We start from the raw sequence: 16092 nt of genomic DNA on the forward strand, positions 1-16092 counted from the left end.
ATATATGCACACAGATATATATGTGTGTATATATATTTGTGTATGTGTATATATATGTGTGTATATGTGTGTGTGTGTGTGTGTGTGTATATATTTCTTTTGACTCCTCTTTGAACAAGGTGGTATTTTTCCAGACTCACCATTGTCAACAGACAGCACAAGTAGATGGTCCTCGGCCTTATATGCTGTCTACTCGTGTGGAAAGAGAGGTTAAACAGTTTGCACATAGTCCTTGGTGTCTATGTGAATAGCATACATGCACATGTACGCAGAGCAAGCCTAAGAGAAATGGAGTATCATCTCCCTTCCCTTCCCTCCCCACCTCTCCCCTCCCCTCCCCTCCCCTCCCCACCTCTCCCCTCCCCTCCCCTTCCCTCCCCTCCCCTCCCCTTCCCTTTCCGTCCCTTCGGGTTTCACGCGAAGCCAAATCTGCTGCAGAATGCCAACTCTGCTTCAAACAAGTAGTCTGTATTGGTAAGAATAAGCTGTGTTACAATAACAATCCCCAAACCTCAGTGGCTTAGAACAGCACATGTTTATTTCTCATTTACATTTCACATCCATCGTGGGGCAACTTTGAGTCTTCTGTCTGGGATCCAGACTGAAGGAATAGCCCCTGCTATTCCTGACAGGGTAAGCGGGGCGTGGTGAATAGTGGTAAATAGACCTTACCACTGTCATATCAGAAGAAAACAAGCAAGGGTGGGACCATACACTACACAGTGAAGCTCCTGCCTCAAGCCACCAAATCAAACTCTAGGGCCGGGCGCGGTGGCTCACTGTAATCCAAGCACTTTGGAAGGCTGAGGTGGGTGGATCTTCTAAGGTCAGGAGTTCAAGACCAGCCTGGCCAACATGGGGAAACCCTGTCTCTATTACAAACACAAAAATTAGCTGGGCATGGTGGTGTGCACCTGTAATCCTGGCTACTTGGGAGGCTGAGGCAGGAGAATTGCTTGAACCTGGTGGGGCAGAGGTTGCAGTGAGCCGAGATTGCACCACTACACTCCAGCCTGGGCAACAAAGTGAGACTCCAAAAAAAAAAAAAGAAAGAAAGAAATAAGGAAGGAAGGAAGGAAGGAAGGAAGGGAAAGAAAAAGAAAGAAAGAAAAAGAAAGAAAGAAAAAGAAAGAAAGAAAGAAAGAAAAAGAAAGAAAGAAAGAAAGAAAGAAAGAAAGAAAGAAAGAAAGAAAGAAAGAAAGAAAGAAAGAAAGAAAGAAAGAAGAAAGAAAGAGAGAGAGAAGAAACTCTAGGAGTGGGGCACAGCAAACTACATTTCAGCAAGTCTCCAGGTGACTCTGACGCACCCTCAAACTTGAGAACCACTGCTGCATCGCTTGTACTCCCTGCAAACCAGAACATGGGCATAGAGGTTTGCTGTAATTCAGGGTAGTTTTAAAATCCTTAAACCTGAGAAAAATGTAAACAGTTTTTAAAGGAGTAATTCAGGCTGCAATGCAGACTTAGACAAAGTACATAGTGCCATCGTCATTTTTTGGAGAGCATCAGCTTCTGGGGAGACCTATGAGCTGCCTTGGCACGTTCTCGTGCCACCCTTCTGTGTGGCTTTCTTTTTCAAATGCTGATGTGAGAAAAAGAAAATTGTGAAGTAGTAGGACAAATAGCTTTCTCAACCCTTGAAAACACTGTTGTCCAGATTGCCCCTAGTTTGTATGGTGATGGTGTCACTTCAGTATCTCCATTAGTGGTTAGAACCCAGGACTGGCAGAACCAGGTGCTTTTTCCCTTGCCCTAACGATCTGACTTTGGTTGTGTGGCTTAATGCTATTAATGAAATTTAACGTATAATGCTTAGCTGGCCCTGTTCCCTCCTCCTTGTCTTCCATCCCATGATATAGGCATTTTTTGTGGACGCTGTCCTTTCTTTACCTTTGCTTTTTAAATGGCTTTGTCAACAGCAGAATGCAGACAGAAATGATTTATATTGTTTGGATGAAAATGTTTTTAGACAGGCTTATGCTGCAGGTTTCTTTTTGCTCATTCTAGTCACTGCCTGTATGACTGTTTTCCTACTGAGATGGAGGACAAATTCCTAAACGAAATTTGGTAATTGCTACCAGTCAGTCCTCTGGTCCTATAAATTATTTCTGATGAACTCTTTTGTAATGTAATATGTATAGTGGCTTGGCCCTGGTTCTGAAAGTCATATAATATTTGTGGTTTTAAAACAATGTATTATAACTCAGCAGTTATTTTGAACCATTTTGAGATAGTCTACCTACATTAATGCAAGGCAAAAAGGAGGAGTTTGAGACCAGCCCGCACAACATGGCAAAACACCGTCTCTACAAAAAAACAAAAACAAAAACAAAAAAAAACACAAAAAAATTAGCCAGGCATGGTGTAGGAATCTGTTGTCCCAGCTACTTGGGAGGCTGAGATGGGAGAATCACCTGAGCCTAGGAGGCAGAACTTGTAGTGATCTGAGATTGCACCACTGCACTCTAGCCTGGGCAACAGAGCAAGACCCTGTCTCAAAGAAATAAACAAATAAGAGCAGCTTGGCCAACACGGTGAAACCCTGTCTGTACTAAAAATACAAAAATTAGCCGAGTGTGGTGGCGCACATCTGTAATCCTAGCTACTCTGGAGGCTGAGGCAGGAGAATAGCTTGAACCCGGGAGGGTGAGGTTACAGTGAGCTGAGATTATGCCACTGCACTCCAGCATGGGCGACAGAGTGAGGCTCTGTCTCCAAAAAAAAGAAAATAAAAGAAAAGAAAAGGAAGAGAGGAGAGGAGAGGAGAGGAGGAAGGAAGGAAGGAAGGAAAGAAGGAAGGAAGGAAGGAAGGAAGGAAGGAAGGAAGGAAGGAAGGAAGGAAGGAAGGAAGGAAGGAAAGGAAGGAGAAAGAAAAGAAAAGAAAAGAAAAAGTCCAGCGCCTTCCCACTGTAGAAACTCTATCCCCAAATCCCTTCCTACCATAAATGGTCTCTTTTGTGTCCACGCACAACCCAAAACCAATTCAAAAGTCATTCATCTCTCCAAAACTTCATTGCCTGTGAATTTATTTTGTTCAACCCCATATTTATTAGGTACCCCACAGTCTCGTCTTAACTTTGCACTCCAGTTCCCACTCTCCCTTGGACTGGTAGGGAAAGAGAACATAATGGACCCTGTGGTAGATTTTACAATAATATATTCAAAACATTTACCACCCTTCCCTCCCCAGGCCCCTTACTAGAAAATTTTATTATATTATATTTTTATTAATTTATTAGAGATAAGGCCTCTGTTACCCAGGCTGGAGTACATTGGCACCATCACAGCTCACTGCAGCCTTCAACTAACTTCCTGCCTTAGCCTACCAAGTATCTTGGGCTCAAGCTATCTTCCTACCTTAGCTTCCCAAGTATCTGGGACTGTAGGCACCATCATGCCTGGCTGTTATTTTAATTTTTGTAGAGAGAAGGTCCAACTATGCTGCCCAGGCTGGTCTTGAACTCCTGGGGTTTAAGTGATCCACCTGCCTTGGCTTCCCAAAGTCCTGGGATTACAGGTGTGAGCCACTGTGCCTGGCAGAGGCCATAATTTTAATTCATAGAGTTTCTCAGTAACAACTGTGTTTATTCACTCACAAATATTTACTGAATATCTGTGTTGGGTGGTAGGAATGTGGCAGTCTTGCTGTCGTAACACTTACAGTGAGGGAGATAGACCTTAATGAAAGAATCTCACAAATCAATGTGTCATCACAAACTGTAATGATATGAAAATGTGGGCTGGGCATGGTGATTCACGCCTGTAATCCCAGCACTTTGGGAGGCCGAGGCAGGTGGATCACCTGAGATCAGGAGTTCGAGACCAGCCTGGCCAACATGGTGAAACCTGTCTCTACTAAAAATACAAAAATTAGCTGGATGTGGTGGCACATGCCTGTAGTCCCAGCTACTCGGGAGGCTGAGGCTGGCGAATTGCTTGAACCTCGGGGGCAGAGGGGCAGACGGGCAGAGGGTGCAGTGAGCTCAGATTGTGCCACTGCACTCCAGCCTGGGCAACAGAACAAGACTCCATCTCAAAAAAAAAAAAAAAGAAAAAAGAAAAAAGAAATAAAAGAAAAAGAAAATGTGTAACAGCCGACTTGACCTTCACACCCATCACAATTACAAATAATGACTTTTAAAATTGTCTACTGTCTCTCTTCACTGCTAGACTATAAGCTCCAGGAGGATGGGGACACTTTCTAGTCTTGTTCTCTGCTCCATCCCCATCCCTAGCAAAATGCTTAGCATGGAGTAGATATTCATTTGTACTTGCTTCATAAATGAGCAGTTATGAAATGGGTTGCCTTCTGGATGAGGGGGAAAAAAGTCTCATAGCAACTGTGCTCCCAGGTGGAAGGTGCACATATTCTGCTTGCATGAGCGATACAAAGATGGATGAAATGCCCTCAGCAGAAGATTCTCAAGGATTTTCAAAGTCAGCAACAATTTCTGGTGAGGGAAGCTGGTTGAGAAGATTGATTGGAAAACTTGCAACTATAGCTAGAAGGTGTGTAGACTAGCAAGAGCCTCTAGGGGCTGGGTCTGTCTGATTTGTCTGGGCAGGCACTTTGGGCTGTGGTGAGCTAGGCCAAGTGCAGGCTCCAAAGCACACCTTGGGGTTAGAAGCCCAGCTCTGTACTTCCTGGTTGCATGTGACCTCGGACCAGTGGCTTGGCCTGAGTCTCGGGTCCCTCATGGTGAAAAGAGCATGGTAACAACCATGCCTATCTCGGAATGTTGTCTGGAAGGTTAGGAGATACAGCACATGAAAAGCCTTAGCACAACGCCCAGCTGGCTCAGGATGGGTTCTTTGGGAAACTTTCAGACCAACTGGCATGCGGGCCATGTGTGCAGAGTGACTGGCGTGGGGAGGCGTGAAGGAAGCAGGAGGGAGAATTTAGACTGCAATGCAGTCTCTGCAGAGCCCTCAGGTGACCCCACGGGGAGCTCTGAAGCTGGGATGGCTCAGAGTTGTCCTACTTCCAGGCAAGGGGCTTTGTACACTGAACTGACCCAGTCATCAGATACAGGCTGCCCCAGGAGGAGGTTTAACCTTGGCGAGGCAACCTCCTTCAGCCAAGGGCAATTCCCAGACAGGAAGTCCACCGACAGGCTTCAGGGGCTGTACCTCCAGCATCCGGAAGGAGACACCTGGAAGGATGAACACCTCAGTCCTAAAAGGGAGGTCCATCTGGGTGGCGCGCCATGACATCCACTCCACTAGCATTTAATATGAACCTTTGAAGCCATTAGTATAACTATTTTGGATTTCCCAAATCCTGCCGAGGATATAAGGACCCTCACTTGTCAAAGTGTAACTTTCCAAAAGTTAAAAACATAATTCTGATGTTAATATAAAGCAAGCATGTGTCAAAAAATGTATTGAACTCATTAAGGAGCAGGATGAGAAAGCAAGTTAAAGGCGGAGATGAGGACTATTATGCACACATGTGTGTACGTAACATACACACAGGTGTATTTAGTAGGAAAAAAAGAATGCTGGAATAAGATGGCATAGTTAGAGATGAAGTTTTTTAGTGTCCTATAGGAACAAATAGACATAACCTCTAACTCCAGAAGCTGAATCCTAACCCACAGCACATGGTGAGCTGCTCGGACTAACATCTTCCGAGACCCAGCTGGCCCAGAGGCTGCCTTGTGAAGACAATCCTCTATCAGGGCTTGGAAAGGGTGCACAGTTATCTTGTTGCCTTTCACAGTCTGAATAATTTCTTACCATTGTGAACCTTGTACCAGCCACCAGGGCTGTCACCCACAGAGTAGGTCCCTGAGAATCCTTTAGAAGGCCAGGTCCACTGAAAAAATGGAATTTATTCTGTCCTCCCAGTGGACCTACGAAGATTCGGTTTGTCCTAGAACAACCTACAGGTCCCACAGTGATGACTGAATTCAATCCAACAAGCTTTACGCACGTCTACTGTGTGACACAGCCCTGTTCTAGCTGTTAGCTCTGCGTGGATGACTTTCCTGTTGTTTCAAGATGACCCTACACACACTATTAGGAAAATATGACTAAAATATAAGTACAGCCAACAAATTGCTGCTAGCTCTAATGCTGAAAAGAAGTTACTTTCCACAAAGGTTCAATTGCTTGGAACTCTTCCTTGCATTTCCTGAGATAAGGTGAGATGGGAAAAGCCTGCCTTCATCATTTCTTGGAAGTCCAGAAAGCTGGCAGCTTTAGACACTCCCCCGGCCCCAGTCCCTTGGTGCCAGTTGAATGGTCGCATTATTTAACTGCAGCATAGAAGCCTCGGCAGGAGGTTCTTGTTGATTTACTGCAGAGCATGGAGGGAGGGGAAGGGGGTGAACTCTCCAGGGGCAACACCTGCAGCTTTTTAGCTCCCTCTGCCTTTTGCAAGGGGACCCTCAGGCTCTGGGCAATAGGTGATTTCTTTCCACAGTGCCATGAGTGCCCATTGCCATGGACCCTGGCTTGGACTTTAGAGGGGAAAAAGAGGACACTGAAACACTCCCTCCCTAGTGGTTAATGTGGGGTATCTGTCCCAGAAACACAAGGGCAAGTAGAGTCACAGTGTAAGTCACCCTATGCCCGAATCCATGGTCATTGCTAAAGGCATGTCTCCAAAGGTTCAGAATTTTCAAAGCGTCTTAAATTACAGCTTCACCCAATCCATGTCTCTCATCAACCTAGGAGCCCATGCTGGGCATCTGAGAGGTGAGCCTGTGTTTGGCATTTGATCCCATGTTTATGAAGTGAATGCGAAACAACACAAAACAGCCCACACTCATTGTGACATAAACATTGTCCTAATTTGGCCTATTGAAGGGGGAAGATAGGGAAGTGACTGCTTCAAAGAAGAATGCTATCTTCGAACCCCATGTCCTTGCTTTCAGGTACAATGAGAACTTGAACTAATGGCTGATAAAGCCAAGCTTTGCTGCTTTGAGTAGATGGATGACAAACCCTTGAAAAAGCACTCAGGTAAAAATGTTCTAGAATTAGTAGTGATGGTTGCACAACTCTGTGACTAAAGACCACTGTATTCTATACTTAAGAAAGATACATTTTAATAATGTCAATATATTTAATAGTATATATGTATCTATTTATCTAATCTATATCTAATTTTGAGATGGAGACTCATCCAGCCTGGAGTGCTGGAGTGCAGTGGTGCCATCTTGGCTCACTGCAACCTCCACCTCCCAGGTTCAAGCGATTCTCCTGTCTTAGCCTTCCGAGTAGCTGGGACTACAGGCGTGTGCCACCATGCCCGGTTAATTTTTGTATTTTTAGTAGAGATGGGCCTTCACCATATTCGTCAGGCTGGTCTTGAACTCCTGACCTCGGGAGATCCACCCACCTCGGCCTCCCAAAGTGCTGGCATTACAGGTGTGAGCCACTGCTTCCGGCCTCAATATGTATTTTAAAGCACCTTCAGAACTAGGAGTTTCCATGAGGGTCCTGGCCCTTTGCTACTCATTTTGTAAGTGCTTGCTCTAGCAAGCCGTTTTTGTTTTTTGTTTTTTTTTTTGCCCTGCCTACCCCCTAGCAAATCAGTGTTGCTGCTCTGGGGGGCAGAAAAGCCTGTCAACTTCCCCTGGGGGTACTAAAGCTGGGGTCCTGGAAGTCGGGTGCAGTGGTTCGTGCCTGTAACCCCAGCACTTTGGAAGGCCAATGCGGAAGAATCGCCTGAGCTCAAGAGTTCGAGATTAGTCTGGGCAACATAGGGAGAATGTGTCTCTATTAAAAAATATGTATCTTTGGCCGAGCGCGGTGGCTCACGCCTGTAATCCCAGCACTTTGGGAGGCCGAGGCGGGTGGATCACGAGGTCAGGAGATGGAGACCACGGCGAAACCCCGTCTCTACTAAAAATACAAAAAAATTAGCCGGGCGTGGTGGCGGGTGCCTGTAGTCCCAGCTACTCGGGAGGCTGAGGCAGGAGAATGGCGTGAACCCGGGACGCGGAGCTTGCAGTGAGCCGAGATTGCACCACTGCACTCCAGCCTGGGCAACAGAGCGAGACTCCGTCTCAAAAAAAAAAAAAAAAAAAATGTATCTTTAAATATATATAAAAAATAAAGCTGGGGCCCTGGAGTCACAGCCAGCTCTGCCAAGTTCCAGCTGTGTGTGTCCTTGGGGAAGTTACCGTCCCATACCTACCTCAAAGCATGATTTTTTTTTTTTTTTTGAGACAATAGAGTCTCGCTCTGTCGCCCAGGTTGGGGTGCAGTGGCGCGATCTCGGCTCACTGCAAGCTCCGCCTCCCGGGTTCACGCCATTCTCCTGCCTCAGCCTCCCGAGTAGTTGGGACTACAGGCGCCCGCCAACACGCCTGGCTAATTTTTTTGTATTTAGTAGAGACGGGGTTTCACCATGTTAGCCAGAATGGTCTCCATCTCCTGACCTCGTGATCCACCCGCCTCGGCCTCCCAAAGTGCTAGGATTACAGGCGTCAGCCACTGCACCCGGCCCCTACAATTCTATTTTCAAGTTGCTGAAATGAAATCTCATTGACTGGAACCAATGTGAGTGCTGCCTATAGGATGAGCCTTCTTCATATGCACAAGATTTCCCATTCATTCACTTAAATTTTAACATTCCTCTCATTTTAGCTAGTTTTTATTTCTATGAATTTTATGGGTTTTGTTGGAACCTATTTCCAGTTTATTGCTGATATGTAAGAAAAAGACTCATCTGGCCAGGCATAGTGGTGCATACCTGTAATCTCAGCACTTCGGGAGGCCAAGGCGGGAGGATCGCTTGAGCCCAGTTCAAGACCAGCCTGGGCAACATAGACCTCATCTCTACATAAATATTTAAAAGAAATTAACTGGGCATCGTGGTGCACACCTGTATTCCTAGCTACTTAGGAGACTGGTGCAGGAGAATCACTTGGGCCCAGGAGTTCGAGGCTGCAGTGAGCTATAATCATGCCACTGTACTCCAGCTTGGCCCTGTGCCCCCACACCCCCAAAAAGAAAACTATTAATTTTTCTTTGATAGTTGGCCTCCTTGTGAAATCATTCTAAGAGTTTTTCATGGGTTTCCAGAAAAAAGAACATTTGTGAAGCTTCTCATTTCTAAGAGTTCTTGCTTCATTTTCTTACATAATTGTGCTTTTTTAAAAAAGACAGGGTCTTGCTCCATTGTCCAGGCCAGGAGTACAGTGGTGTGATCATAGGTCACTGCAGCCTTGAGCTCCTGGGCTCAAGCGATCCTCCTGCCTTAGACTCTCAAGTAGCTGGGATTATAGGTGTGTGCCACCACACCCAGCTAAGTTTTAAAATTTTTTTTTGTACAGAACAGAGGTCTTGCTTTGTTGCCCAGGCTGGTCTTGAACTCCTGGCCTCAAGTGATCCTCCTGCCTCGGCCTTGCAAAGTGCTGGTATTACAGGTGTGAGCCACTGCACCCGGTCCATAATTGTGCTTTCTGAACAGTGCTGAGGAATGAGTATGGAGGTCACCCTGTACTGTGCCCCAATGTAATGGGTATACCTCTTGAGACAAATTAGTTCTTTACATTTGCTTTCTAAATTAACAAAAGCATCTAATAGGAAACCTGTACACACTAAGAAAAAACTCGCAATGTTCACAAACAAGAAACTGTTCTTAGGAATGACTGGCCACCAATGTAGGCCCTATGGCCAGAGCTCATGATGACATAAGTTACTTCTAATGCCCCTCCCAGAGGCCTGCATATGGAAATAGTGTCTGCTTCTGTGCCCTGACCAGAGGCTCTGTTAGCAGAACTGGGGAAGGCAGCAATGACTGGGCCCTCAGCTTAAGAGATGGCAGCCCAGAAGTTACCACAGGGGTCTCTTAATTCCAGTCCTTTCCACCTGGCTTCTGGTCTGGGCTGGTACTGTCTCCAGGCAGTGGAAAGCCTGTGAGTTAGATACAAAAAAACTGGTCTGGGTTTCAGCTTACCTGAAAATAAGGGTCAACATTCCCATTATAATTTTATTTAAATGCCAAATTGCTATGTGCAATGTTCTCATAGATTATGGTAAGGTTAACTGTATCTTAGCTAGAAAGCCCTCGCACCAGTGGTATGAAAGTACAGGAACTTGGCTGGGCATGGTGGCTTATGCCTATAATTCCAGAACTTTGGGAGGCCAAGGCAGGAGGATTGATCACTTGAGCCTAGGAGAGCAGCTTCAGCAACATGGTAAGACCTTGTCTCTCCCAAAAAAAAAAAAAAAAAAAAAAGGAAAGAACAGCAACTTTTTACTATATTCAGAAGTCCATTGTGTTCTAGTGATAGTCATCACTTAATAAGCTTTATGCAGTTGACTCCACTTGGCACTGGCAACAAAGGAATTTTTAATGAGTTTGACAGGGAAAGGACACCCACACAGGATTTTTTGGTTTTCTTCTACACAAATTTTTAAAAGCCTGGTTTGGTTTCAGCACGTTGAGCTTACAGAAAAAATAAAACGCTAGCAAGTCATCAGACTCTTCAATGAAAATGTATTTCACATTAAACACAATGTACATATCATGCAAATGAGGCATCACCACGGTCACAGTGGTGCTGTGAGGTACAACAAATCACAAGAAAACAGACATTTAGCAAAATAAGGCTCTAGGAAAGATGAGAGGCATTTTTTGAAAGCCAGACCATGCTATGGTTTCTGTGTGCCTGTCCTAAAGTGACTTGGCCAGTATTTGCCGAGATGGACAGCACCGCATTATGTGGAAGCATGTACTTTATTGAGTATAGACAAATACACATACAGTTTCCGTAACTAATACATTCTTAAATGTAGCTGGCTGTAAAAGCACATGAACAAGATGACTACTGAGACTTCTTTGTATCTCCTGGTTGCAAACCTCTCTCAGAATTATGAATCTTTCCAAACCCTTAATTATCCAAGTCAAAACAAAAAGTTTCAAAGAAGAAAAGGTCATTTTAATCAGAAAGCCACTTTTCGCCACAAAAAACAAAATTAAGAAAACACACCATTATATGGCATAAAATGTGTGGAGTATACATTCTAGTGTCATTTTTCCCATTCAGATTTTTTTCTTAATGTTAAAGTCCACTAAAGTGACATACTGGGTCCAATGTGGGCCCCCTATTGTTTCAGAACGCTATGATTTTTGTTTGCACCTGGTTTTATTAAAGCTGGGCAAACACAGGAGCAGACAAAGAAAACTCCCAAGATCCAACAGAAAAAAAAAAAATAGCAAGAACATTGAAAACCAACCACCTGCACGTGAGACATAGGATTCATTCAGCTGGAAAGTCACTCCATGGTCTGGAGTGACTACAGCGTGAAGATTTTAAGGTGTGACATGAAAGAGTCCTTGCTAGATTCAGTTGCCCATGTATACACGAATATGCATAAGAGAAAAGAAATCATTACTGACTGTTTTGACTTCCTTCCTCAACCAAACTTACTACTTTACCCCCAAAAGAATAACGTGGGGCAATGCATTTTTGCGGGTGGCAAAGCTTAACAATAACTTTTTAAAGGCTTCTTGATACTGCCTTCAAACAGAGAAACTCTGGAGATGGGGAACCTCCTGAATTTCTTCTCTGTCTCAAAAAAGACAGGGAGATATACAGTGCAAGTTGAGTATATGTTTAACTAGAGTTTGGGTAAATGTCTAGAATATTTTACAGGAAAAGACATCTAAATGTTTATGTGCTCCCACTTTGGGAATAAGTTATAAAGCGAATTGCCGAGCCAGTCACTCAGGTCATTCAGAGGGTCACTATGATAATAGAGAAGTTCAGGAAGTGCTTTATCAGCAGCTGAAGCTCATAAACAGAACTGTAAAAGGAAACTTTGCTAAAGCCCAACAAGGTGAAAGTCTCAAGGTTTCTACCAAGAGTGGCCAGTGTTTGACATACTACCTAGGAATACAGTTACATTCCAAGCTAATAATTTGGGATCCAGCGGTAAGGGTGACAGAAGCTTCTTCAGGCGGCTGGCAGCTCGGATTTGACTATCAGCAGCTTTACGGGTTCTCCAAACACCTGTGTCAATTCAGAAACAAAACCAGATGAGATCAAAGGGAAAACCAAGTACTCTGCAGTTTGTAGCACTATTCTCTCACTAAAACGATCACAACACGCTGTGGCACTTTCTACCTTCTTGCTAATTATATTTTCCTCCTGGGCTTATACAGTATTTCTCAACAGAAGTGATACAGTATTTTACACAGGACTATTCTTTTAGATGGGTCAAATTTTCCTTGTACGGAACTTTCCTAAAACCTGCAGATGTTTAATGTCTCAAGCTTTATCTTTCAAATGCCCCCAGCCACTCTGGCAACAAAAACCATCAACACATGTCCAAACGTCCCCTGGTGAGGGTGGTACCACTTTTGGTAGAGAAGAATTTGACAAATAGACCCAATCATAATTAAAAATATACAAGCAGTGTGAATAAAATGATTTAGTCGAGATTTTCATTTTTGGATAGGGGTTTTGCATTTCTTTTAGAGATGTAAGAAATAAATTTGAGGATCTATGAATACTCTAATCAATTTTGTGGATTCTCTGTTCCCTACTGTATAGTGAGGTAAGTGAACTGAAGGGAAACTAATTTTAAAGTCAAAGTATGTTAAAAACACAAAAAAACTCTTAATAAATATTAAGCCACTTAACTGTCAGGGAACTAGAATGCTCAGGTGAATTAGTATTTTAAGTGTCCAAGAAGGCAGCTGCTTTTCCAAACCAGTGATATAGTTTACTCTAAAAGTGACCCATCACACACCAAGAACCAAGAGAAATGGTCTCTCAAACTTGTCTTATAGGCAAGAGCTGAGGTCAGGTAGCAACAAGTATACAAAAAACACAGTGACCTCAGCTCTGTAGCCTCTCCAACTTGTTTCCTCATCTGAAAAATAAAAACATTGGACTAAGTTATTTTGGCCACTGAATTTGTTATGGGAGTGAAGTATAAAAAATAAAGTGACTGAGAAAATGCCGAGAATACAAAAATGCTTTTAAGAATCTAAAATGGCCAGGCGTGGTGGCTCACGCCTGTAATCCTAGCACTTTGGGAAGCCAAGGCGGGCGGATTGCCTGAGCTCAGGAGTTCAAGACCAGCCTGGGCAACATGGTGAAACCCCGTCTCTACCAAAATACAAAAAATTAGCCAGGTCTGGCGGCATGTGCCTGTAATCCCAGCTACTCAGGAGGCTGAGGCAGGAGAACGGCTTGAACCTGGGAGGTAGAAGTTGCTGTGAGTGGAGATCATGCCACTGCACTCCAGCCTGGGCATCAGAGCGAGACTCCACCTCCAAAAAAAAAAAAAAAAAAAAAAAAAAATCTAAAATAGACGCCAGGCATGGTGGCTCAAGGCTGTAATCCCAGTGTTTGGGAGGCCAAGGAGAGAGGATCACTTGAGGCCGGGGGTTCAAGATCAGCCGGGCAACATAACAAGACCCAACCTCTACAAAAACTAAAAAAAATTAGCTGGCCCTGGTGGCATGTGCCTATGAGCCAATTACTCAGGAGGCTGAGGCAAGGGGATCTCCTGAGCCCACGAGTTTGAAGTTCCAGTGAGCTGTGATTGCACCACTGCACACCAGCCTGGGGAACAGAGTGAGATCCCTTCTCTTGAAACAAAAACAGAATCTAAAGTAGGAGGAGCAATTGGAATTATTAAATTATTAAAGGATTTGGTGACAGACTCTAATTATGTTTTCCTTATTCAAAAACAAGCTCCAAACTCAAGTAAATCAAATGTGATGCATATATAACGAAGTATACCTTACTACAGAGTGTATATAACTCATAGATACTCTTACTCAAATGAGAATAGCTTCTGGAAGCACTTTGGCAAAAAAAAAAAAAAAAAAAAAAAAAAGGCCAAAGGTGGGGAAAAAACCTTCGAGACACAAAAACTGCAGTTCTCTCTGCCTCAGGTATGATCGAAGAATAGATGTCTGCTTTGGAAGAATCCAGAATGGGTCAAGAGAATAGCAAATCATGTGGCCCAACACTCACAATGTGTATGCATGATTCTAGATAGAATGTGGGATGTCACTGAGCAAAACTAGAGGTGGGGAAATTCATCTTACTCATATCACCTTGCAACACTACTACAGTATTCTTTCCTCACCCATAAAAAAGTTACTCAGGCTGGATTGGTAGTCAAACCTTTAGCCAGTGTTCTCAACCTTCCCATCTACACACCCTCTACACACCCTAAACAGCAGGGTTAGGACAAGGCGGCTCGGCGCTGAAGGCTCACAGATGAATTACTTGAAATCTGTCTCAATTCTTGTGTGTGCTGTAGTATACCATAATGTATTCATGTTTGCATTTTTCAAGTAAAATTTGACCATCCAAGAGGCCTATCTTCACAAACCCCAGTTAAAAGGTTATGAAGTCAGAATATGATCAAAAGACTGTACCTTTTATTAAAGAGATGCTGTATTTGTCAACAGAAGGTGTTGAGAGGAGTTTCTTGGCCAGGACTGTTAAATCCTTCGATAAGGTTTTTGTTACAGTCGTCCAGGCTGAGATTTTCACTGGATCTCTTGGGGAATGTGGGGGGACCAGTGAAATCTAAGAGATCTTGAAGTGCTCGGGCATTACCAGTTCCATTTTGGTCCAGAGACACCCCAGGAATCATTTCACTCACTGGTGAAAATTCTGGGATAGAGATAAGCTCTTCTTTTGAAACAGGACTAGAAGAGATGAACGAGAGAGAGAGGCAGAAAGAGAGAGAGAGACAGACAACACAGCACAACATATTAATTCTATTTGCAATATTTTGTTATACTACTCTTCTAAAGAAAAAGGACTTAGAGTCGGAGTTTTTGTGTAACACATTGTAAAAAATACAAGTGGGTTCAAATTTGAGAAGGACAGATGGTGGACACAAGGCCCCTTGTATGAGAACACGGAAGCAGACTGAGCAGGGCTGTGACGGCCAAGCTCACAATGCCCAAAGGGTGAAAGGACAAAAACCCACAGGCACCAGCATTCTACTACAAAGAAGCAAGGAACTTCCAGAACTTTCTAAATAGGACATTCAGACAGAAAGTCAATGCCAAAAGTTCAAGCAAGTTGAGGAAGAGCCCTAATTAACACTGCTCCCAGTGCTACCTTTCCAGTTGTGCCACCTTGGGAGAATTGCTTTTCCTTCCTGCAGCCTCAGTTTCTTCGCCAGTAAAATGGGAACAATCATTTCTCTCTGCCAGGGCTCCTGTGAGTGTGAATCTGATCGTGCTGAGAAGAGTTCATGTGAAACTGCCTGAAGTGCTCAGTTAAGGTTGGGGGACCCATCATGAAAGGATCCCACCACAGACCACGTCATCACTGGCAAAGCCAACCTCACCCTCTGCTTCCTCTCTAAAGTGAGGCTTCCAATCCACCGTGACTTATCCAGCTCCAGCACAGCCAAGCCTGACTTTCTTTCTCTCTCTCTCTTCCTCTCCCTAGAGATGGAAGGAGGCATTTCATAATTGTGCCAGCTGTAAGGCCTAGCAAAGGAGCAAGTCCAGCCTCTGAAGAGTGGTGGGCTGAGGGCCTATCATCAGGAATCTCTTAACAGCCAGAGTAAGGCTGCTGCCAGGTTCTTCTTTTTCTTTCTTGTGAGATCTTAGAGAAGAATCTAGGCCGGGCGCGGTGGCTCAAGCCTGTAATCCCAGCACTTTGGGAGGCCGAGACGGGCGGATCACGAGGTCAGGAGATCGAGACCATCCTGGCTAACACGGTGAAACCCCGTCTCTACTAAAAAAAAAAAAATACAAAAAACTAGCCGGGCGAGGTGGCGGGCGTCTGTAGTCCCAGCTGGAGGCTAAGGCAGGAGAATGGCGTGAACCCGGGAGGCGGAGCTTGCTGTGAGCCGAGATCCGGCCACTGCACTCCAGCCTGGGTGACAGAGCGAGACTCCGTCTCAAAAAAAAGAATTAAAAAAAAAAAAGAAGAAGAATCTAGGAAAACCAGAACTGCAGAAGCGCAAGGGAACTGTCTCTGGTGGAAATTCATCCTCCAGAGCCCCCATGGGGTCAGCTGAGAAGGCATCCTTGCTTAGCGACTTCCCTCCTTCCCCTTTCTCCTGAAAAACTCCCAAGAGCTTTCCTCTAACAAATCACATGCCCTAGAAACTCTGTTTCAGGCTCTGCTTCTAGGG

The 16092-nt window shown here is 44.4% G+C and overlaps 1 protein-coding gene across 9 annotated transcripts in view; it reads right to left on the reverse strand.

The window, feature by feature from the left end:
• Window positions 1–10439: 10439 nt before the first annotated feature.
• MAP7D2 (MAP7 domain containing 2) overlaps window positions 10440–16092 on the reverse strand; it is a 112050-nt gene continuing 106397 nt past the window's right edge. For all 9 annotated transcript variants that reach the window (XM_025372058.1, XM_025372057.1, XM_025372052.1 and 6 more), the window contains 2 exons: window positions 14366–14641; window positions 10440–11975 (listed from right to left, as the gene is read on the reverse strand). In XM_025372058.1, the coding sequence (XP_025227843.1) occupies window positions 14392–14641 (250 nt within the window). In that variant the 3' untranslated portion in view covers window positions 10440–11975; window positions 14366–14391. The remainder of the gene's footprint in view (window positions 11976–14365; window positions 14642–16092) is intronic.

The sequence above is a fragment of the Theropithecus gelada genome, chromosome X (genome assembly GCF_003255815.1).
Source record: "Theropithecus gelada isolate Dixy chromosome X, Tgel_1.0, whole genome shotgun sequence".
NCBI lineage: Eukaryota > Metazoa > Chordata > Mammalia > Primates > Cercopithecidae > Theropithecus > Theropithecus gelada.